At 39.4% G+C, this 25,242-nt stretch overlaps 1 protein-coding gene across 4 annotated transcripts in view; it reads left to right on the top strand.

Moving 5' to 3' along the window:
* DOCK8 (dedicator of cytokinesis 8) overlaps positions 1–25,242 on the top strand; it is a 162,571-nt gene extending 137,329 nt beyond the window's left edge. For all 4 annotated transcript variants that reach the window (XM_081880898.1, XM_081880897.1, XM_081880896.1 and 1 more), the window contains 12 exons: positions 2,121–2,279; positions 3,737–3,837; positions 5,056–5,248; positions 6,962–7,105; positions 8,118–8,249; positions 10,494–10,628; positions 12,604–12,693; positions 22,228–22,464; positions 22,979–23,122; positions 23,606–23,712; positions 24,033–24,203; positions 24,590–25,242. In XM_081880898.1, the coding sequence (XP_081737024.1) occupies positions 2,121–2,279; positions 3,737–3,837; positions 5,056–5,248; positions 6,962–7,105; positions 8,118–8,249; positions 10,494–10,628; positions 12,604–12,693; positions 22,228–22,464; positions 22,979–23,122; positions 23,606–23,712; positions 24,033–24,203; positions 24,590–24,650 (1,674 nt within the window). In that variant the 3' untranslated portion in view covers positions 24,651–25,242. The remainder of the gene's footprint in view (positions 1–2,120; positions 2,280–3,736; positions 3,838–5,055; positions 5,249–6,961; positions 7,106–8,117; positions 8,250–10,493; positions 10,629–12,603; positions 12,694–22,227; positions 22,465–22,978; positions 23,123–23,605; positions 23,713–24,032; positions 24,204–24,589) is intronic.

The following is a 25,242-nucleotide window of genomic DNA, read 5'->3' as shown; positions in this document are numbered from 1 at the left end:
TTCTACTTCATTGTCTGTTTGCCTGATATAATTACTTTATATTAGTAGAAGTTATTTCCTTCTAGCTGAAAATGGCCTGGCCATGCTACACTGTGCAGTTTGAGGGATACCATATATGATGAGGCTGCACTGGCCCAAGTTTTTTTGGCCTTCATGTATAGGATTTGTAACTCTGAATCCCGTAATATGGAACTATATGATACATTAAAAACAGTATGCATGCAAACCGTTAAGAGTAAACTGGAACCTGTAATTGAAAGAAGATAGGAGAGTGTCAGCGGCATCCCATTGCTGACAGAGGGGGAGAGGAGGAGGTAATTAGGCAGGAGGAGCAGTCTAGTAGCAGTAGAAGCCTGAGCTCCGAGAACAAGAAGAAGGAAGGGGGGAGTTCAAGGGGGAAGACTGACAGTTTAAGCTCGGACTCAGAGGGAGGGCCACTGGAAGTAGCCCATCTGATGATGAGCACAAGAATTAATGAGAAGTGTGAACAGGTAAGGAAGCGAAAGTGGGGCTTTAAATGTGGGACCAGGAAGGGGCGGAACTCAGACTTGGCAACAGCTAATTTGGAAGCAGTCACTGAGTGACTGAGTTCCAGAGTGATTTGTGTGTCTTGAGCAATAAACTTGAGTTAATTACTGCCGGAGTTGACTCGCTTCTGTGGGAGAGACCCAACCATTACAGGAATGGAGAATAATAGTCTAGTAGCCTTTGGTTTGAGAAGAAGTAACATTTTAATGATGTAACCTCATTTTAACTTGTTATTACTATTGATTATGGAAGGAGGAAAATATTCAATTCAGTTTGCATTTAAAGGGAAACCCTACACTTTCTGAAACTATATGAGAGTTGAAACACAGCTATCCCTTGAAATTCACACTTGCCAAATGTTTCAATGCAGTTATCCAGTCAATTAATGCATACAAATATGCATGCGTGAGGAGAAAAAGATACATGCATTTGTGAAGGTAATGAACAAAACTGCATATTAGAGGAATTTGCTTTGCAAAAATGGGTATATTTGGGGAAATTACATTAAAATATGTATATTAGATTAGAAGAAAATCAAACTGCAAACTGATATGAAACTGATATGAAAATGTGGCAAACTTAATTTAAGAATGAGAAACTGAGAAAAATCAAAACTGACAGATTTGTACATTTCTTATTTGTTCTGGTTTATTAAACTCACTCTTACTTTGGGAAGCTCAGAATAAATCAGTGAGTTTCTGCAAAAATAAGGGAAGCCTCATTAAAACTTCTGCAGGCTATCCTGAATATGTAAGGAAGTCAATCCCAATTGTTGGAGGGAATGTGCAGTCAAAGGTGCATATTTACATATGTGGGGTTGTGACATCATCAAATCTTTCTGGGATGCTGTCTTCAAAGAAACAAGCTTGATATACAACAAAACAATTGAAATGTCCCCTGCACCAGCAGTACTTGGGCTTAGGATCCCATCTGCTCATGATTATCCTGAAGATGACCTCTTAGCCTTTCTATTGACTACCGCCTGTATGATAGCCAGATGTTGGAAAACTGGTTGGGCTGAACATTGATTCTTGGTATAACAAAGTATGGCCAAAAGTATGGCTCTTGGTATGACAGAGTATGGTCAATAGCATGCCAGGTGAGAGCAGCAAAGGGCAAACACAATCCACAATCTTTTTATAACATATAACAAACGTTTATTGAATACATAAATTGTTCAGACTCTTAGAATAATCAAATGAAACTTTAACACATGGCATGATAAAAGTCTGTAATTTCATCAGGACAAGTTATTTGTTGTTTAATGTTGTAACAATTGTTTTCACAAAATTTATCTTCTGTACCATGAAAATAAATAAAAACTTAAAAAAAGAATTAGTGAGATTCCCAGTGCCTATGAAACTGAATTTTATTTTTTCCACAAAATGAACTAAGAGTAGCTTTCATAATGCCATGATTATTTGGAAGGAAATCCCATTTATTTTAGTGGGGCTTACTTAATCCATTATAACAAATTCTGTCTAAGCCAAAGGGAGGTTTAAATTTCATGCAAACAAAAACCAGCTAACGGAAAATCAGTACAATACATTTCATTTGTACAATCTGACACTCCCTTTTCTGTTTTTTAAAAGAACTTTGCAAGAGTCAAAATGCAAGTGACAATGTCATTGGCTTCTCTGGTTGGTAAAGCATCAGATTTTAACGAGGAGTATCTCAGAAAGTCTTTACGAACTATTTTGGCATATGCAGAGGAAGATGTAGACATGCAGCCAACTCTCTTTCCGGGACAGGTAAGGCATTTTGCTACTTCAGTGCAAAATTTGAGTAGGTTACTGGACAAAAGTTAATTCTTTGTATGCTCACAAAAATCAGCTGGCATTCATGTGAGGGAGGACGGACGGAAGGAAAGCTGATCATACAGAGCTACTAGAACCACCTGGAAAACCATTTTGTGTCTTGCTCCCAGCCCAAGGGAGAAGAAGCAGGACCCATTATCAGAGGTCAACATTCTCTGGCAACCTACCAAGACCCATGCTCCCAATGTGGGCTCATTGCCAACCCTTTGTGCCTTTTTGCGCCACCGCTGCTTTCTCTTTTGGGCTCAAGACACCCTCTTGAGCATATTGGGGTGTGCTTTGCCCTCGCATCACCCCAGCACCCCCCCACACACAATGGCGCTCATCTCCGAGTGATCTGTTTCGGGTCACAGCCAAACCAGAAGTCCTTGAAAACTCTGCATGTCTCATCCTCTGTGGATTGTCTCAGACGGAGAGGCAGGGTGGCAACAATGGTAAGGAGGAGGAGAGCAAAGAACCAGCACTGAACATTGAAAGATCTACCCCACCAGAATCTAGTTGTGGAATTGCTGGCAAAAAGCTCTGATGGATAATGGCATTAACTTTGCTGAGTCTTTGCTTTCTGACATCCTTGGTGTAGTGAATCATTCAGTTCTGAAACCTTAAGGATGGTAGTTGTGTTTACTTGCAGGTCTACCACATTATCTAGTTGTTGCCCACTCCCCAAATTTCATAATTGTCACAAATTGAACACTTCAGAAAAAATATTACGATATGCCATTTTTGTAGATTAATCCAACAAAGAGAGCCAGTGTAGTGTAATGTACTGCCATGGTTAGAGTGTTGGACAAAGACCTGGGAGAACAGGGTTAAAATCCCTGCTCAGCTATGAAAGTCATTGGGTGACCTTGAGCCTTGAGCCACAATCTCTCAGCCTAACCTGCTTCATAGGTATCTGAAGAAGTGTGCATGCACACGAAAGCTCATACCAATAACTAACTTAGTTGGGCTCTAAAGTGCTACTGGAAGGAATTTTTTTATTTTATTTATTTTATTTATTTTATTTTGTTTTGACTGCCTCATAGTGTTGTTGTGAGGATAAAATTGGGGAAAAGGTATGATAATGCAATAAACCAGGGGTTGTCAACCTGGTCCCTACCACCCAAAAGTGGGCATTTCAGGATTCTAGGTGGGGTGGGCAGTAGGGGGTTCTATGGCACAAGCTGAATCTTCCACAGAGCACTGGTGGGCAGTAAGGAAATTTTACCATCAAGAAAGATGCATTAGTGGGCGGTAGGTATAAAAGGTTGACTACCCCTGCAATAAACAAATATTCAAAATAAAATTCAATCATAAATATGACTTTTCAAATATTCATTATGAAAAAAAATATATTTCTTTGCACATCAGTAATTTGTTCATTTTAATGTTGGACTTGTTTGTTTGCTTAGGTGGAAGAGCTGTTGTATAATCTGAACAGCATATTGTCAGACACAGTGAAAATGCGAGAGTTTCAGGAAGATCCAGAGATGCTCATGGATCTTATGTACAGGTTGAGCTCACTAATATTTCTCTTGAGCAATTTCCGATGAATGATGCAGAACCTTTCAGATTTAAATTTGTCAAAACCAAAATATCTGCTGTACAATTAAGGGCATACATCAATGACAGATTTATATCAGTTATCAGTACCTTGGCTTCTGACAAACAGTCCTGGGAATTCTCTATACAATAGCTCTATGCCCATTTAGAAAATGGTGGTTATCAGATTCCATGGGGAATGAAATCCTGGGTTAATGCCTATTTAACCAGGTTTAGTGTAGATAAACATTTTGACCCAGATATTTTGTTAGTGAGAAAGTCAACATGATGGGGCCAAGCTTTGTGTTGGTGTGTGCCTTCTCGTAGTCCCTTTACTGTGAATACTGTGAATAATATCAAGATTCCTTTAAATGTTACCCTACAGATGTGGGACCACTTTTCTGTGAACGGCAACCGTGCAGTTACACCCCACTTGGTGATCTGCTTGTTCCCCTCTTGTTCTGAAAATGGGGTGGTAGGACCAGAGAGATGTGCATGTGCATACACAGTGTAGCTTGGATCATTCTGTATCCACCGCATAGGTTCTCTAGCAGCGTTTCTACTCAGTCAGTTTTTGCCTGGGATGTTACACATTGACAATAACTCAATATTAGCAGGTCTGAAAATATTTTTTATAATTTTTCTTTCCTAATCTATCTAAAGAGAACAAAGAGAGAATATTATGGAAAGTATTAGAAAGGAGGTGCTTGGAAAGGAATTCTGTAGTGTCAGAGTCATTTATTAGTAAAAGTAATGCCAGGTTTGGTGGAACAAATGAAGTATTTATAATGGTATAGAGCAGAGTATCCCAAACTTGAAGACAGGAGTGCCTGGTGTCCTTTGGTCCATGGGGTCACGAAGAGTTGGACATGACTAAACGACTAAACAACAACAACATCCCAAACTTGGGTCTCCAGCTGTTTTTAGACTACAATTGCCATCATCCCTGACCACTGGTCCTGCTAGCTAGGGATGGAGGGAGTTGTGGACCAAAAACAGCTGGAGAACCAAGTTTGGTAAATCTTGCTGTAGAGAATATTTAGTTAGGCTTCTGCTATCTTCAAATCCACAGTTCTCTGTAAGAATTAAAACCTAGCAAATGATGTGGCATCTCCACAAAAGAAAAGGAAGTGTTTTTAATTTAACCCCAAGACAAATGAAAGATACATCTTTTATGCTCTGTTATTAGAATTGCCAAAGGATATCAGACATCACCTGACTTAAGGTTGACCTGGCTCCAAAACATGGCAGAGAAGCATGCTAAGAAAAAATGTTACACAGAGGCTGCCATGTGTTTAGTTCATGCTGCTGCTCTTGTTGCTGAATACCTGAGCATGCTGGAAGATCACAGTTACCTGCCAGTTGGCAGTGTCAGCTTTCAGGTAAAAACAGACAATTGTGTTATTTGTGTAAGTGAGCGTTCCCCTGGTGCCCTCCACTTGTTTTTGTTGAATGACAACTCCCATCATCCCTGACCATTGCCCTTGTTAGCTGTGGATGGTGGGAATTGCAGTCCAAAATATCTATAAGGTACCAGGTTGATAAATGTAATGTCCTGATTGTGGTAGATGGGCCACACAGGTACTGACCATTCTTTTTTGCCAATTATTTTTATTTATTTTCCGAATTACAAATCAGACCAAATTAATTCAATTTAATACAGTTTCTTGAAAAATGGTTTCCTGCTCTCGATACAGGATATGTCCAAGATGTATCCCCACTGCTCCATCAGTTCTCACTTAGTCTCTAGTTGACATTACTTCACACTTGCCAATATTATTAATTCATCTGCCCCTTTACAGCCCTGCAAACAACAAATAGCTCAATTAAACCTAAGTATATATAATCCATAACAACATATGTGTTTCCATTGATCTTTGTTTCTAGACTTTGGTGTCTTATTCCAACTTAAGTCCTCTCGCTCTTTGTTCTATTCATAAATCTTTACCTAGTTGAGTGTTATATTGCAGTGTCTGTTTTATCTGTGTGCTCCTTCAAGGTCAAATTCCATCTCAATGATAAGACAACTGTCTTATCATCAAGGTGGAATTTGACCCTGAAGGAGTGATCAGTGATCAGACCACAGTCAAACATTTTGGAGGGCGAATCTTCCAGAACTTTTCTTTCAGCCATTGGATCCCACACTACTATGCCTTCTCCTCCAGTACAAAACGCATCCATTCTCTCTCAAATTCAGCCTCTCCTCAGCAGTCCGCCCCATCGGAAAGTAGTCATAAATTTCATCCATTCACTCCTGAGTTGAGGTGGGGGGGGGAATAAACGTAGTAAAACCATATTAAATTCCTTGTAAGACATAAATCAAAGGTCTACCTCCCCTTCTTCTTCTTCCAAGAAACAAATGACTACACATGTCTCATTCCATTGTGCAGTGGAGGGCAGAGGGAAAGAAAACTGCATCCAGTAATCATAAGAAAACATAAAGCATCCTTCCCTCTTCTTTCTCTGGTCTTGGCTGTTGCAGGGATTTTCAAAGCTCTCAAATACCATTCAAATACCTTCAAAAGTCCTGATTCTTTCAGCACAGACTGCTTGCATATCTTGCATCAAGAGCGCCTCATGAGTTAACCAATTAGTCAAATTAGCTCAGTTGGTTAGACCATGGTGCTGATAACACCAAGGTTGCAGGTTCGATCCCTGTATGGACCAGCTGCATATTCCTGCATTGCAGGGGGTTGGACTAGATGATCCTCAGGGTCCCTTCCAACTCTACAGTTCTGTGATTCTATGATTCTATGAAATTACGGAGGAACCTTAGTCAAATTAAGGAGGCTCGTTCCTTGGCAGAGGCTCGCTCCCAGGTCACTCCCATTCTGCCTCCTGAAGTAGGAGACATGGGATTACACAACTCAGTGGGTGCCTTAGCACCTCCGGAAAGTTTCAGGAGGGTTCATGCCTCATTTTCTCCCTCCTCACTGCCTGAACTACTTCACAGCCCCCAGAGGGACTGCAGAGAACAACCACCATGAAATGAGGGCATAGCCAGAAACTGTACTGACCACTCCGCTCAGCTAGGCTTCAATAGCAGAAGCAAAGGGTTGAATAGCTTGGAACCACACAATTGTTCTGTCTTTTAGAATATTTCCTCCAATGTGCTTGAGGAGTCTGCTGTTTCTGATGATGTTCTGTCTCCAGATGAAGATGGAGTGTGCTCTGGAAGGTATTTCTCAGAGAATGGTTTGGTGGGACTGCTGGAACAAGCTGCAGAGCTTTTTAACACTGTGAGTAGTATTATATTCTAAGGCAGAGCTTTCCAAACTGTGGAACATGTTAGTGTGTTGGCTGCTGTGTGTAAGTGTGTCATATAAACACTCTGTGAAATTGAACATCTGGCACGCTTCCACTGCGTCTCAGTGCTTCTCCCGGCTTCTACCAGAGTATAGCGATCAACGGTGTAACCTGTATGGAGGAATCTCAGGCATACAGAATAACACTCCGTACGCAGCTTCTTTCTAATCTAAGAAGCTTTATTTGCAGCGGCATAATAAAGCAGCAGTTCAGGAAAGCGAGAAGACATGCTGTCTCTCCCCTCTAGCAAAACAGAAAGTAAAACAAGCAGAAACCCGTGCACCCTGAGGGACAGGACGTCACTCCATGAGCTGTTAACCCTGTAAGCTCTGGTTCTCCTCACACACTCCCCACTAGTTCTTTTTTTCTTTAAAAATGTTTAGGGGTACTCTCATTTTGACTCAAGAAAATCACCATTTTATAGTTCAAATCGGGGAAAATAAATACAGTAAATGGACAAAAGTACAAAGATTCATAAAATGTTTAGGGATCTGTGTGTCCCCCAGAAAAAAACTGGAAAGGGATTAGTTTAACCTCTGGTTTGCTAGTAAAACTGAATTACCTTGTCACAAAATGTTTCATGTCTAAAAAATGTGTCACCAGCATGAAAAGTTTGGAAAGCTATGCTCTAGGGCCATGCTTGTGTCAGGATTTGAGAGGACTTTTATTCATTTATTTAGCCACTTTTACCTTGCCTTCCTCTTATTGTTTGAGCTGGCTGACAAAACTATAACAGAGTGCATGTGTGGCAGCAACTGACAGCCTGCTTCTTTGTTTGCAAGGATAAACATGAATCTGGAACTCCCATTGGGTTAAAAGGTGCAACAATGGTAGAAAAATAGTAGGTGTGAAAAGGGTTAAGCAATCCCTGTCAGCTTGTTGTTGAAAATCTGTCTATGTCATCAGAGACTTGACACCGGTTTTAATTTTATATCTTTATGTAAGGGAGGACTGTGTGAAACTGTGAATGAGGTCTACAAGATTGTCACCCCCATCTTAGAAGCACATCGAGATTTCAGGAAACTTTCTTCCACTCACAGTAAACTTCAGAAAGCCTTTGAGAGCATCATAAATAAGGTATGTTAGCTGCAGCATTTGTTGATCATGAATATAAGACAATCTGTAGTACAAAACTGCCCTGTTTCTCTTCTTAACTATTATTAATGTCAATTTGCACTTCATGGTGTAACTCAGATACTGCCTATATTTTAAAGTCTTGCATCAGCATAGTATAGTATAGTATAGTATAGTATAGTATAGTATAGTATAGTATAGTATAGTATAGTATAGTATTGCTAGCTATCTTTGAAGGAGCTCCACAAGCACAGAGGACTCTCTTCCTTGCTGACTAAAAGGACACATGGACCGATTGTTTTTACTCCAGTTAAATACTAAATTATTCATTTTTGGTTTTTCCATCAACAATATCCTAACCCAAGGATATTTAACTTCAAAACCACTTAGCCCAAGCTGATTGTCCCACACTCAGGACAAACAGATTGGCTCCAGTACTTACCAAATATTTGACAAATTTGACCATCCCCAAATTTAGAAAGTCAGAGAAATACTATTTAAATTACCTCTTGTCTGACTGGAATTCGTATGTTACTAGAAATGTAGCTAGATTTTGTGTAATAGTCATAAGTCACAGAAAGCAAACGATTACACAGCTGCATAAATTGCTATATGGTTCTCAGTTAAATCTCTTATTCTTTTAAACTTTTATGATGTTGTAGTTGTCTGGACACATATTTCAAGTTACATTCAATTAGTATATTGATTGTTAAATCACATATTGATCGTTTTTATTGCTTATGTAGAGAATTATGCAGAAATTCTGGTTTAATATGCTGTCTGTTTGCCATAATAAACATTGACTGACTGACTGACTGACTGACTGATTGATTGATTGATTGATTGATCAACTGAATCAATCTCTTGTAACTGTGTTACAAAGCCAGAAATTAAATTAGCAACAGCAATATGCTATATTGGATGAGTAACATTTTGCCTTTTCACTGAGCAAGTCATGTTTAACATTAACTCCCCTTAGAATATATGCTTTCCTATTATTCAGTCAGTTATGCATATTGAAGTCCCCTTGGTTGTAATGGGATTTATGTGCAATGAAACTGAACACAGCATAAGCTGCCTTATCTCATGTCAGACCATTGATCCATCTAGCTCAGTATCATTGACGGTCACTGATAGTGGCTTTCCAAGGTTTCAGGCAGGAGTCCTACCCTATATACAAACCCCAAGGATTGAACCTGCACCATTTGCAAATAAAGTGTGCACTCTACCACAAAGCTGCAGTCCTTCCCACAAAATTTGAGACATAATCATAACCTAGTGCTTTTATGACTCTTCAAACCACCTTTTGTTATGATGCCTATTTCTCAGTCCCTGTGTAGAGATATTCCATATGGTGACTTAAACTCAACTGTAAGGCTACTGTGAACAAATAACCAGCTCTCCCCATGATTGAAGCTATGAAGCAGGACATGCTTCATGACACTCATGTAGTAAGTGGTAATCTGTTTCACCTATATATAGTCAACTGGCACAATCCTAAATTACACAAGATCAGAATCTTCCAGAAAGGAAGTGGCTTTGCACATGCATCAGAGAATACAAAAGAGAATGGGAGTGCATCAACATTCACATAGCTTCACTAAATCAGTCCATGTGTGCAAATAAGCCTTTTTGACAGCAACAAAGTGTCTTCTGTGCTTGTGAAGCTCCTTCAAAGATAGCTAGCAATTCAATACTATAATGATGCAAGATTTTAAATTATAGGCAGTATCTGAGTGCAAATGGACATTAATAGTTAAGAAGAGAAACAGGGCAACCCTTATTGCCTGGCAATTGCCTTATTATGTCTGACAATGTTTTTATTTTCGGAGAATGGGCAAAGCACACTGGGAGGTTCTTACCTGCAAGCTCAATTTAAATCAAACAGGACGAGTGCTATGGGGCTAGTATAGGAGGGCAAGCCAGTGGGTTCTGCCCAAGTTTTATTTGTTCTGCTGGTGTCTTCCTTCATCTTCTCTTCTTCTATTCATCTACTTAGACAAATAGTGTTTGTTGCTCTTGAGATGTAGAAAAGCTTTTTCAAGTTTGCTTAAATCTTTAATTTACAGACCATATCTCTTTCTCTTGGTTTATTTTAATTATGCTTAGTTCTACTAAGATACGGCTGCTTTGTAGAATAACAAACACAAATGTATAAATTACCATAAAAATTAATTTCATCACTGCACAAAAATAGAAAGCTATGAAAAGAAATTGAAATTTAGTGACTTCATATTCATCAAACAGGGTCAGAAGAGAATGTTTGGCACTTACTTCCGTGTTGGCTTCTATGGAGCCATATTTGGAGATTTAGATGAACAGGAATTTGTTTACAAAGAGCCTGCCATTACCAAACTTCCTGAGATTTCTCATAGACTGGAGGTAAGTGGTTATACTTCTGTAAACGTTAGGACATCATGGCAAAAGGATAGCATTCAAAGAGGAATAACATGTATACCTAAAATGACAGGGAATGAAAGAGATAATGCAGATAAACACTCCACAATTCACTTCTCTAGTTAACCTTCAGAGCCTGGTAGTTTGCAAAAAAAAAAAAAAAAAAGCCCTTCCAAATGGGAAGTAATCCAGCACTATAATTTCCAGTGCTATCTGGTGTCACAGCAGTGTGACAAATATACCTCTACAATATCCGGCACTTATGGACAGCAGTGGTCAGGATGAGGTGAATAAGATGTGTTGATGGTGGACAGGAGTGGGAAGCTTTTGACAGGAAGGCACTTCTGCATCCATTATTCCCCAAATGAGTGAGGCTGAAAGGGAAAAGCACATGTTTTCATCACATATTCATCCTCCCATGAGGCCTTACTTCTGTGCCTCATTGATGGATGTAGAGGAACAGATTATTTCAAAAAAATCCCCATGGAAACATAAAACCCTTTCAGATTCTGTTGGGAGTTTCAGGATTTGGATCATGGGGGTGGAATTCATAAATTCAGCTACAACTTTGTGTTGTGTCTTCTATGTTCATGCAGAGTATGTGATGTGTGGGGGTAAATAGCCTCTATTGCAGTTCCTAGAGTGCAGTTAACTGCTCCTACTTGCTCTAACTGGCAGGGCTTTTGCAAATTCACCTTTGAATCTTTTTTCCCAATCAATGGGAGGTGCAACTGCCCTTTCCTCTTCCATGTCCTGATCTTCTGAGGAACTCTGGCTCCATCTTCAACTTTCCTCAACATGTTTAAGCAACGTGCTGACATACTTTTCTTCCCCATAAACCTAGATTAGGTTGTCAGTGCACAAAGGGAGCTTACCACTGTGAACTCTTTAGAGCAAATCCATTGTTGAAATTGCTTAATCTTTTGCCTATGGTGTTGAGCTTGGTACCTTTGGAGTAGATTTAATCTAAATGGCCAAGTAGTACAGCCAGTGTGGCAACTCTGGTATTTTTAGCTTGGATGATGATAATATTTAGCATTTCTATTCCACTTTTTGAACATTCAAAGTAGTTCATATACACAATCACAGTAATTTGTACAACCCAACCAGGTGGCATTGCCATTTCTAATTTACTGATGAAGGACTCAGGGTCACACTTCATGTATGACCAATGCATGGCAAGTAGCTGTCGTTATTCATTACAGTTGCGGAGGGAGAAAGAGCTTATGGGGGTGGGGAGGTTTATCTATTCCTACTGTGATTAGAATTAAAATCCCCTCTATGGGGCTAGAATGCTTGGGGGTGGGAAGTGGAATTCTATGTGTTCCAGCCATCAAGGGAGGCTTCAAATATAAACCAGATTGTTAAGAGCAGCCTTCAGTGTTCTGACCATACACTGATATGTGTTTTGAAGAATGTCTGTAGCAAGATTATGGCCTAGTTCACATGACACATGAAACCAAACCTTCACGTAGCAGGATTTCACAAACATGCAGCCCCCCCATACAGCTGCTTTACTCCTCTTTGTTGTTTATTTATTTTGCTTCTGCACCATGCTAAGCAAAGCCAGAGTTTGGCTTAGTGTGTCATGAGAACCAGGAGTTGCAGCTATGCTTTCTCCTCATTAACCACTAGCTGTAACAAGTGGTTGCACAGCAGCTAAAAGGATTGAGCAAGAGAAAAGAGGCAACATCGCTGTCTCACTAAGCCAATATTTGTCTTAGTGTGTTGTAGGAACACAGTTGGTTTCACTTTCAGGTTTCACTCTTTTCCACATGACAGGACTGAAACCTGAAACATTTCTATGTGACCTTTTTCTTTGTGAAAACTAGTGTTTAGTTGTAAAGCTATCTTCAGTTAATAATCTCATCTTTTTTACAACTTGTAGACCCAACTAAGTACATTAAAAAGGATTGTAAACAAAAAAGCCCCTCAGCCATAATCTTGTTTTCCTTTTCAGGGCTTTTATGGTCAGTGTTTTGGGGAGGATCGCATTGTAGTGATTAAAGATTCTACTCCAGTAGACAAGAGCAAGCTAGATCCCAGTAAGGTATGGAAGGCATTTCTTCCTTTACTACCATTGAGCTTGGAATTCTGTATTGAGCATTCTTACATTTTACAACCATAAAACTGAAGTCTAAACCTGGAATTGATTATACACATTTGACAAAACTATGTAATCATAGCCATATATAGATTTGCTTTGGCTAGGTTTAAAGGAAGAGTTAAACAGGTACATCCCTTCTCTCATACTCTTTCACCATGATTGAATTCAGTAGACAATTCCACAACTTTGCTCTCACTGGGTAAGTCCAATTAGTGCTATATAGGTTTTTGCAGTGTCCATATGACACTGTCTTGATGACTCTCATGGTCCCTTCCAACTCTAAATTCTATGATTCATAAAAATGCCAGCCAATTTTTTTTAAAAAAAATCTAACCTGAATCCAGTTAGACACCTTCAGTCGCTGCTGATGTGGAAACTCAGTAGTGCATTTGGGGAGAGTGGGGTTTGTCCCATGTGGTGAGGCTTCAGTGGATAGCCTCTGGTGCCACAACCCTGCTTCCTTTTGATCATCACTTGAGCACAACCTAGCCATTTTGTTTCCAGCAGTACAAGCATTCCTGTTTTTGCCATTTGTGGCATGCTGAAGACATGCTTGAGTTTCAACAACCCGGTTAGGAGAAATGTTCTCCTGAGTTTTCCACAGAGGACATCTGGGAGTTTTCCACAGAGGACACAGTACATTGGGCTTTTTATATATATAAAGAAATTTATCTCTGTATTAAACTATTAATTAATGTATTAATCTCTGTATTAAACTAAAAACCAAATAGAAATGAATGGCCCCACTCCAAAACAAGCCTCCCTTTAGCCCATTGTGATAAATAAGGCTGGTAGCATTGGCAATCTTGCACACTTCCTGAGGAGGTGAGAATTCAAAGGTGTACATGCACAGAGGAAGAACAACTGTGGAAGAGAGCTAAAAAAGAAAAAGGAAAAAACACCTGAAACATTGTCAAATTCCACTGTCTGATGCCAAGTGGGGGAATATCCACAACTGAACAAACAGGAACGTGTGGAAGCTCATATGCCAAATGCACAAAAACAAATATTGTATCTGAACAACCCATTTGCAATATAAAGCCTCTGCACTTCAGCAGAGGACAGGATATAAATAAAATATTATTATTATTATTATTATTATTATTATTATTATTATTATTATTCATAAAATCATGCAGGGGCCTGTGCTTGTCTTTATTTAACCAGTGGGAGTAAGAACATAAGACTTGGCTAAATACGTACAGTAGAGATAAAAATGGTGAAACATATTCATGGGTGTAGTACCCCCCCATCCTCAAAAAGTATTGAAAAGCATTAAAAATATTTAATTAACTGAAGTTGTCCCTCCTAAAAAAAGCCTGCCCCCATAATGTATTCCTTTCATATGGAGTACCATGAGTATTTGCAGGGGCCAGGCCCTGAGCACGGTGAGGAGTTGCTGTGTTTGGCTTGGGGGAGTCAGTGCGGCCTGGCAGATGTGGCCAGATCAAGAGATGTAAGGCCAGCATTTTGCCCTGGTTCTTTGCCACAGCAATGGGGTTTATACCCAGCTGTTGCCAGTTCCTGTTCCTGCTTCAGCGCTCCTGGCTTGCTCCAGTGCCTTCTCCTGTTCCAGTTTCTGTTCCTGTGTTCAAGCCTCATTGGGTTTTCATCCTCCATTGAACTGCTACCATTATTATCCTGGTCCCGGTGTGTCGGATCTGGAATGCTGCCACCTACGACCTGGACCGTGACACTTTGGGGGGGATTTTTTACCCATAATCTCCCCCCAAAAGCTTGGGCAATCTCCGAAGAAGAAAATCCTGGCTATGCCCATGAACATATTATAGAAATACCTTCTCAAAAGAGAGAACCCTGATTGGATTTGGTTGTATCAGGTATGCCTCTTACCTGAGCCTCCTCCTCCTCCTCCTCCTTCTATACATGACTGTGGAGGCCAATTCTGGATCCATACGTGGGGACATTGGTTTCTGGGTTGATCATGGGGTCATTCTACGTCAGTTCAATGCCACCCACCATCTCGGATTTTGATGAAACTAGGTGTACACCCTTCCCTTCTGGTTGAAAGAAAGCCCCTTATTTTTTTTTACCTCTATCTCAAATGGTTTTAATTTTATAGCACTTCAAAATTTCATGAAATCTTTGTTTCTGTCCCCTCTTGAGATCCTCGGCCTTGTGTGCATTTTTTTTTCTTTTTCTCCATAACCAATGATCAGATCTCTTTGAAATTTTACACAGAGCTCAATAACATGATGAGGATTTCAGGAAAAAATACACCAGCACTCAAAAGGTTTTATAAAACCTAGGTTTAGAAAACATAAATTTTCAGCGTTAGCGCACGATGTAATTAAAAGTTTTTGATGGTGAAAATGCTCTTTCTCCACAAAGAGACCCACAAATTTATGGGTCTCTTATGCCTTGTAACAAAATTTTACATTTTTTGGACATCGGGGTACCTCGGGTTAAGTACTTAATTCGTTCCAGAGGTCCGTTCTTAACATAAAACTGTTCTTAACTTGAAGCACCACTTTAGCTAATGGGGCCTCTCATTGCCGCCGCACCGCCGGAGCACGATTTCTGTTCTCATCCTGAAGCAAAGTTCTTAACCCAAGGCACTATTTCTGGGTTAACAGAGTCTGTAACCTGAAGTGTATGTAACCTGAAGCGTATGTAACCCGAGGTACCACTGTACAGGGTTTTTTTCAAAAGTGCAGACTTGTTTTTAAAACTATAATAATTGGCTATATCGTGAAATTAATTTTTAAAAATTGGTCAGAAACTTTAAATGTTGACATGTAAGGAAATAAGACGTAGCAAGAAATAAGACGTAGCAAGAAAAAGATTAAAAGAATGTAATCAATTTTGTACAATATATTCAATTTTGCAACATCACATGATCCCCAATTTGTTTTTCAGAATATTATTGCATACAAAGACATGTCTGTCTTAAGGGGGGCAGGGAGAATGATATTTTTGTGCCATCTTAAATTAATAGATGCATGGAGACTTTTTAACATTTATGTTAAATATACTGAGACGTAATTCACAATGAAGCAGTTTTATAGCAATAAGGACAACAATTAAACTAAAGTAAAAAATTAGGGGCTGCATCGGAAGATGGCCGACAGTACCATCTCTCCGGCTCACACGAGGTAATTAAGAAGCTGTTATGGGAGTATGCAGCCTCCCTCGTTACCCCAAGGGAATGGGGAACGCTGTCTTGCCTGCTGTGCCCATAATTCACCCCTGGATTCGAAAGGGGGTGAGGGCACTAGGCACAAAAGCCCTCGTGTGGGTCGGCTCTCCTGGACACTGTCTCTGATCTGCGCAGCTAGTTGCGGGAGCTCAAAATAAACAATCAGAACGGAAGCAAACGCACATACTTCGAGCGAAGATCGGGAGTTAAGACTGGTAACTAAAGGGATCTCTGGGAAGTGGAGCAATGGGCTGGATTTAACAATAAATTAAGAAGAAGAATAAATCAAGAAGATTCATCAGAGGTTTGGTATGTCGGAGCGAGACTGAAAAGGGGGAGAGAGAAAAACTTTTCTTTTTTTGTCTTATGTGAGTACCCAATAGCTCTCCCTCCCCAAAAAAGAATCATTGCAATTACTAATCACAAGCAGGAGAATTAAGAACTGTGTGGAAATTAATTACTATGCAAAGACGTGGCTTATGGGAACACCGGGAAACAAAAGTAAGTCCTTTGTGATAAAGAGAGATTTATCATGGCAGGTGGATTCAGGGGGAGGAGGACTGGCTGTTACTATGTTGGAGTGTGGGTTCGGCCTAGCAGGGCCCCCTGAGAAAATTTATAATGGAGCGGCAGGCCTGGGGAGATCAGGACAGACTGTCGGAATGTTTTTGTACGGAGGTGTTGAAATGGCGGCTGTCCACTTTTATGGCTCTTGGATGAGTGTAAAATCCACACAGGATAAAACAACGTTTGTCTTCAACCCGCTTGTGGAGACTATCAGAGACCACAAAGAAAGGAATATATGATAACAACAAGAAGATGAAGAAAACAACAAAGAGAAGATTGAACAGAACTGTGAATATTATTTTGACAGAACTGTGTAATTAAAGTAGCAGCAAGAGAGATGATTGGATCTCTTTCGGAGCTCGAAGAATGGGTCCCCCCAACAAAAATTTTAAAAATTTGGCTGTGTAATTTGGAATTATTGTGATTTGGAATTAATGTGATTTGATTGGCCTGTTAATAAAAATTATTAAAAAAAAAAAAAGATTATGTTACAAGTTCAATGCTCCTCAGTTACCTTGCTGCAGCCTTGGTATCACCTGTAAGCTTTTCATTTTCAACGCCATACACTCGTTGGGAAAGAAGTATCTTCTGCCAGTTATTGTCTGTGGGTGTTGTACAATAACAAGCATATGAGGAAATGGTATTGCACAAGAATCGTCATGGCAGAATGAAGGTGAAAGGTCCATTTGGTTGAAGAAATTTTACAAAAGCATCTCCCTTGTTTTGATTAATCTCTGATATCATTCCAAAGTATCACAAATGATCATACTTGCAAGCGACAAAGCATCCAGGATACAGATCATCAGCATTCACAGAAAGTTTGGGGAGGCTCCTCAGGTTGAAAGTGAGGGAGGGCTCTTTATCAATGCTCGTTCTTGCTTTAATTTTGCCTGTAGAATTGAGTGGTTTAAAGTTGCGGAAATTGCGAGTTCCAGGGAGTGTGTGCACGTCTCTGAAATGGATTTTGAAGGAAGAGCGGATTATGTCCATGTCTTCCCTTGCAATATAATGGAATTTGACCTTTTCATATTTTTTTCCACTGAAATAAAAAAAATGTTTTTGGAGTAGTAATCTGCTTGTCAAGACTCTCTTTTCTAGCAGTTCCACCAATACCGTTGCATTCTGACTTGCCATGACTAGCAAAGAAAGACTACTGTGCGTTTATTTGGAAATCTTCCTGATGATGACAGAGATTTAGGAAGTTGAACTTATTTTTGTAGTGTGCTGCACAGCCGTCACATCTGTTTGATGTGAGGAAAATTATATTCTTGAGTTTTGTATACTGTATTCACATCATGCTTTAAATCATCAGAAACAATGCAATGGGATGAGATCAACTTCTCTCCGTCTGGGCTTTTATAATGCACTACCACAGGATGCAAAGTACAAGAATCAGAAGTCCTTGTTCCTCATATTGGATGATGAATGAAAAGTTTTCACTGAAATCTAATAGAATAACAGCAGTGTGTGATGGAAGGTTTTCTTTTAAATCTTTAAGGAAGGAAGACTGTGACTTTGCTATGAAAGGAATCAAACATTCTATTTTGTCTGTTAGATCATCAATGAACTCATCTAGTGCTGAAGTGGTTTTGATCAAGTGTATTCGATCTGTGGAAATCCATTGAGAAAATTCAATGGGGTCACTTCCATCAAAATCTTATCAAGATTATTCTTTGCAGGACATTTATTACATGCATTCCCTCTTTGGATCCTCACAGACTAGAAACTTCATCATGTCCTTGTATTCGTGACACATGCAGATGTAAAATGGGATTCTGGTGAATGGTACACACACATATATTGTGGGCTCCACTAGAACCAGCAAAAACACACCACTCAAAGCACAAAACTTTTAGAAACCCACTTTAACACTGGGATATTCCTTCTTGAAGCCTGCATACAGTTCTCAGAGGTTGCCCAGTATTAGCCGCTTCCTATGATACTCCTATGATACCAATGCTGACCACATCTTTCATTCCTGGCATTATTCTGGACTGCTCGTCACTGTGATAGAAGTTTAGAACCTTGCTTACAGTTTCAGATGGAAGCTTTTTTCCACCTCTGGGATCTGGTTCAGCTAAAATTCCTCTTTAAAATGTTTCTGTGCCTGGCGAACTGAATAATCAGATACACTAAATGTTTATTGAATTTTTCTTCATGGCCATGAAAGAGAAGCAGGAATGGTCAGCATCTGGATTTGCTTCTTCTGCATTTTATGGCATATTTCATCACCTCTACAAGTTTGTCCATGTCACTCACTTTATCTGTAATCACCATCTCTGCTTCAGTCTCTTTAGTTGGGATTTCAACCTGTAGCACTTTTTTCATTTTATCATGAATATTTTCCTCAAACTTTTCTATCTTCCTCTTTCCATAAGATGTCTTGCAGTGTTCAGGTAAACCATGTAATTTTAAAGGGATGTCTTCAGCTTTTCTATGGCTTCTCTTCTCTCCAAATAGGTCTTTTCTTCTAAACTTATATCTTCAGGTTGAACGCAACTGTCTTCAACATCACTTTGATTTACATTGCTGCTATAAATAATTTGTCTACATCTTCTGCACAATTTATGGCCTGGCTTTACTTTAATTCCTGTCTCTAGCAAATCTTTAGACTTCTGTAACGTTACAGAGCGTAGATATTTTTTGACTGGTCCTTTGTGCTTTTTAAAAGGATCCCTGTAGAGTTTTTTGTGTGTGTGAGATTCAAATTTCTTCAAATATACACTTTGGAAATGTAAGCAAATAGTTTCTAAGTCTTCAGCTTTAGCTTCAGTTCTTAAATGTAACAGCTCTCTGTCCTCTTCGCTTAAACAATTAACATTCTCAATCCCCTTTCTGTGACTGAAAGTTAACTTACGGCATTCACTAGCAGTTAACTCTCCCACACTACATATTGAATTTTCCATCTTATTCCAGTTGAAAAACACAGCAAGAACTAGCACCCAAAAAATCAAAGATTGGATAAATTATAAGAGTGCACCACACTGATACCAGAAGTAGATTGACTGCAAGGTGGAAGAAGGCCTTGCCTGGTGGAGTCTCTCCCCTCACCGTTCTTCCTTATAAGCGCTCCCTGGGGGGGGGACAAGGCAGGGGGAAGAAGGCCGTGTCTCTCCCCTCACATCATATAGCATACACATCTAGCATAAACAAAAGACTTCTCTGAACTGCAATCTGAGAAAACATTTTAAAATGTCTCACATTTTTAATATTTCTGAAATTAATATTTTTTTAAAAAATAATTTAAGCCTAATTTGATGTACTCATAATTGAATATAATGCATAATTTTACATTCATTTAATTATTCTCTTTCTAGGTCTTATTTCCTTACATGTCAACATTTAAAGTTTCTGACCGATATATTTTTTTAGATTGATTTCATGATATAGCCAATTTTCATAGTTTTAAATACCCCCAAACTGAAAAACAAGTCTGGACTTTTGAAAAAAAAAAAAAACCCCAGTAATAACTAATATTTTAACTAATATTTTAAATTTCAAGATGAACAACTTTGTTTCATTATTTTTTTCTATTACAGCTATGGATTGTAGGAAAGTTGTACCCAGTAGCCATTTCCTCCCCACGATGTCCAAAAAATGTAAAATTTTGTTACAAGGCATAAGAGACCCATAAATTTTATTCTTTGTGGAGAAAGAGCAAGATGATTTTCACCATCAAAAACATCGTGGGCTAACGCTGAAAATTTATGTTTTCTAAACCTAGTTTTTCCACCAAAAAAACCTACATTTACCGTATTTTTCGCCCTGTAGGACGCACTTTTTCCCCTCCAAAAATTAAGGGGAAATGTGTGTGCGTCCTATGGGGTGAATGCAGGCTTTCGCTGAAGCCTGGAGAGCGAGAGGGGTCGGTGGCTTAGAGCTTCGCGCAGCTCTTGGCAAGCCATGGGAGAGCTGCACGACTTCGCGCAGCTCTCCGCAAGCCTGGGGAGACCGGCGCGACTTCCCGCCGGGCACCCTAGGCTTGCGGATAGCAGTCTGTTCTGGGGGCTGGGGTCGGGGGAAGCTCGGGCTTCCCCCGCCCCAGCCCCGTGCCTGGGAGGTGAAATAATTTTTTTTTCTTTATTTTCCCCCAATAAAACTAGGTGCGCCCTATGGGCCGGTTCGCCCTATGGGGCGAAAAATACGGTATACATTTTAAAGGCATTTATAAAACCTTTTGAGTGCTGGTGTATTTTTTTTCCTGAAATCCTCATCATGTTATTGAGCTCTGTGTAAAATTTCAAAGAGATCTGATCATTGGTTATGGAGAAAAAGAAAAAAAAATGCACACAAGGCCGAGGATCTCAAGAGGGACAGAAACACAGATTTCATGAAATTTTGAAGTGCTGTAAAATTAAAACCGTTTGCAATAGAAGTTAAAGAAAATTAAGGTGCTTTCTTTCAACCATAAGGGAAGGGTGTACACCTAGTTTCATCAAAATCTGAGACGGTGGGTGGCAAAACCCTTGTTTTTGGGGTTGATTTGATGTGAGGGTTTGCCGAATGTGCTTTAGCACTTTTCTCCCTTTTGTCCTGAGTTCAATCATTTTCAAAGCCCAAAGGTGTTTGGTAAAGGCTGTTCTCCAGTTGAAGCACTCACAGAACAGTGTTTCCCAGTTTTTGGTGTTTATACTACATTTTTAGATTTGCCTTGAGACCTTTAAACCTCTTTTATTGACCACCAGCATTACGCTTTCCATTTTTAAGTCTGGAATAGCGTAGTTGCTTTGTAAGACGATCATCAGGCATCCGCACCACATGACCAGTCCAACCAAGTTTACCCAGGCTTTTGTGGAGGGATGAAATGCATGGTGCTGTTTCCCACCACCACTACCTCTGCAGCCTGTTAATTAATAACAATTTGCAATTGTTATTAATGTTATGGTGTTGTTTTATTTGTTTTGTTTTAAATATTTATTCCTAATTGTGGTTTTAATGTTGTTTGCTCCCTTGGGACTCTTGAGTGACGGATGAACTAAAAATACCTACAGTCCGTCAATATATATGTCCAGTTCTTTAGAACCTAGATGCACATTACACACAGTTCATATGGCAAACTTCTCTGCATAGGTGTAGCCAGAGGGTGCAGCTCCCTACCCGATTAAGTAAATAAATAAAAACACTTAATTAAATGATAAGATAGCCTGCTAACAAAAGTAATACCCAGCAAATAAATATATAAATAAATCCTGGCTACACCTGTTCTTATCTGCTTGTATATAATAAAGAAGTCCTGGCTCCTTCTATACACTGTCCCAGCTGACAGAGGCTATTGTCCAGTCATTCCTGGGAAAACCTTTTATCTTCTGTTGTCTTTATCTTCCCTTAACCCCACAATATTTTTATAATGAGGGGGAGAAGAAACCAGGTTGCAATATAGGGTGCTGTCCTCAGATAGGTAGGTATTCCTCCCACCTCCTCCAATAAGCAGAGCTTGTGCAAATCAGCTTTAGCCCCGGCAGTTGGAGAAGCTGTCCGGTTTGGCTTTGGAAAGGCAAGCTGCCGCTGGAAACAAGTTGCCTTGCTTTCTCTCAGTTATAGGGAAAATCAAGCGGCAAGCCAGCACTTCAAGCTTCTTTGCTTATAGGGACTGTTTGTAGAAGGATACCTTCATTCTTCCATCTAAACATCTTATGTTTGTTGTGTGAGCAGCATAATATGTCTCTCGGTTGCAGGTTCAGCTTCATGCTTAAATAATTTTTATTGACATAAGCTTACATATAAAACATTTTTCCATTTCCCCGTCTTTCCAGGCCTACATACAAATTACCTTTGTGGAACCCTATTTTGATGACTATGAGATGAAAGACAGAGTGACCCATTTTGAGAAAAACTTCAACCTCCGACGATTTATGTATACCACCCCTTTCACTCGGGATGGACGGCCACGAGGAGAATTGAGTGAGCAGTATAAGAGGAAGACCATTTTGACCACAATGCATGCTTTCCCCTACATCAAAACTAGAATCAATGTCATTCAAAAGGAGGAGGTAATGTCTGCTTCCAAAGCAATGTTGTTGTTGTTTAGTCGTTTAGTCGTGTCTGACTCTTCGTGACCCCATGGACCAGAGCACGCCAGGCACTCCTATCTTCCACTACCTCCCGCAGTTTGGTCAGACTCATGTTTGTAGCTTCAAGAACACTGTCCAACCATCCAAAGCAATAGAACTAAAATAAAATGTGCAGTAGTACTGAGACAAAATGAATATTAAATCACAAAAAACTGAGCTACAGCATGCGGGACTGGACACTCTTAAAATTGTCATTTCTGCTTTCCCTACTCTTCTTTCATTTAAGCTGTCTGATGGGAGTGGTTCACTTAACTTCCTCCCATTTAACTCTTTTGCCAGTCTTTTATCAAGTGGCAGAGAGTGGAAAGACCACGCTATCTACTTTTGGCTTAAAAAACAACCACATAAAAACAGCTTGTCATCCTTGTGGCAACTGTTATTTGCAGTTTCTTTGTGAAAGAGTTGCAACATACCTGTCCCTCTGTAATTTCAGTTTGTTTTGATGCCAATTGAAGTAGCTATTGAAGACATGCAAAAGAAAACGCTTGAACTGGCTGTTGCCACCAGACAGGTGCCACCAGATCCCAAAATGCTGCAGATGGTGCTTCAAGGTTCTGTGGGGACCACAGTAAATCAGGTATATTGTCAGAATATTGTTGATTCTTCTTCTTTTCTTCTCTCTGCTTAGCCATGTTAGCAGCATAAACAAAACATTAAAATGGCACACACCTACACGTATTAATGGTGTAGATGAATCCTCCTATTAAAGGAGTCTGACATCTCCTTGTCACTAATCCCGGTGACTTCTTAGGCCCAAACATGAAAACTGCAGCCCAATCAACCTATAATACCTAGATTTCCCTCTCAAGGGTTAGAGAAAGCTGGGTGTCCAAAGGCATTTTCTTACCAATTCCTGTTTTTGAGTACTGTCCCACTGAAATCCTCTCCTACTCCCTCCTTTTGCAACTGAGTTGCCCTGAAAGTTGTGCCTTCCTGAAATCTGACTAGATTTTTTTCCCATTTATTGGGTTTTACATGATAGTAATTCTGGTTGATACCTGATCATCCATTTCCTCATGAAATATGCTTTATGTAATACAGTTTTATGTTTATGTATAAGGGACCACTAGAAGTAGCTCAAGTGTTCCTGGCTGAAATTCCAGAGGATCCAAAACTTTATCGACATCACAACAAGCTGAGGTTATGCTTCAAAGAATTCATAATGAGGTGAGTAACGTGGCAAAGTAAAATCTGTTAAAATTGCAATTACACTAAATCTGTGTCGGCACATTCTTGTGCGTTAGGTGGCTTCACAGCAAAGATATAAACAAATTACACAATCCCCACTGTAGCATGGAATGCAGCCTCTGGTGAAATTATTGTCCCATTGGACACTAAATTGATCCTGGTAACAAGACTAAAAAGTAACTCCAAATCTTCATGTTCAGTCCCAGCCAAAAATGAAACTTTATTACAAGATGCACATGGTCCAATACTGTGCGGTTATATTAATCAACAAAATTGTTTTCTTCATTTTTTGGGAACAGATGTGGTGAAGCAGTGGAGAAAAATAAATGTCTGATTACTGCTGACCAAAGGGAATATCAACAAGAACTGAAAAAGAACTACAACAAGTTGAAAGAGAACCTCAGACCAATGATTGAGAGGAAGATCCCAGAGCTGTATAAACCTATTGTGAAAGTTAACAGTATTTCAAGGTATAAGAAACTCCTTTTCCCCCACACGCCCAATAACCATAGCAAAATACAGCATAGGACGGGGGTAGCCAGTGTGGTTCACTCCAGATGATGAGTGAACCAGTTATCATGAGTCCAACAACATTTGGAGGGAACCACCTTGGCTAATCAAAATCTGAAGGCAACTCTGTATGAAAAAAAAATTAGTGTCTAATGTTTTACGATTTTTTTATGTGCTGTAAGCTGCCCACAGTGGCTGGGGAAACCCAGCCAGATGGGTGGGGTATATTATTATTATTATTATTATTATTATTATTATTATTATTATTATTACTACTACTACTTACTTACTTACTTACTTACTTGTCCAGTCATTTCTATTCTCATTTTCTTCTTATTTATTTTAGGGGCTCTTTCCTTAATTCTAGTTTTAGGAAATATGAAAATCTGCCTCCACAGAACAGTTAAAAGCAGCATCATGAAAAGGAGCTATCTACTTGCAGTGGATCAAATACAAGAGAATATGCAAATGCTGTTCCAAATTGTAAAATTTCACCACAATTTCTCATGAACACATTTTGGAAAGATCGTATTCTGTACAAGACTCAAGAAGGAAGAGTTATAACTCATCACATCTTCTAAGAGAGTGGGTATTGAAACTAGTTGCAGAAAAACAGACATTTTATTATAAATTGACATGGATATTTGCACGCACAGAGAAAAGAGTTTTGTGTTTTCTCCAATATTCTAAAGGCCAGTTCACAATATTGCATTGTCAACAGATATTCCCTATATGTATGTATACGTTAAGAGCTATTGTAGTTATAGGCGCTTAATAATAGTACTACTAATAGCCTGGACATTTTAATTGAGAAAGATACCCATTTATCTTCTTAGATTGTGCATGTAGTCTCTTGGTGCAAAATATCAGGTGCAAAATTGGTGCAAAATATCAGGAACAGCCTTGAAAAGCAAATGGAAGGATGTTCAGTTCATAGATTCTCTTCGCCTAAAAGTTATAACATAATTGTCTCTTATTAAAACCGTGCCAACAACAAAA

Source organism: Podarcis erhardii, assembly GCF_964252035.2.
Source record: "Podarcis erhardii genome assembly, chromosome: 11".
Taxonomy (NCBI): Eukaryota; Metazoa; Chordata; class Lepidosauria; order Squamata; family Lacertidae; genus Podarcis; species Podarcis erhardii.
Note: the sequence above shows the minus strand (reverse complement) of the source record. Positions and strands in the feature narration are given on the sequence as shown.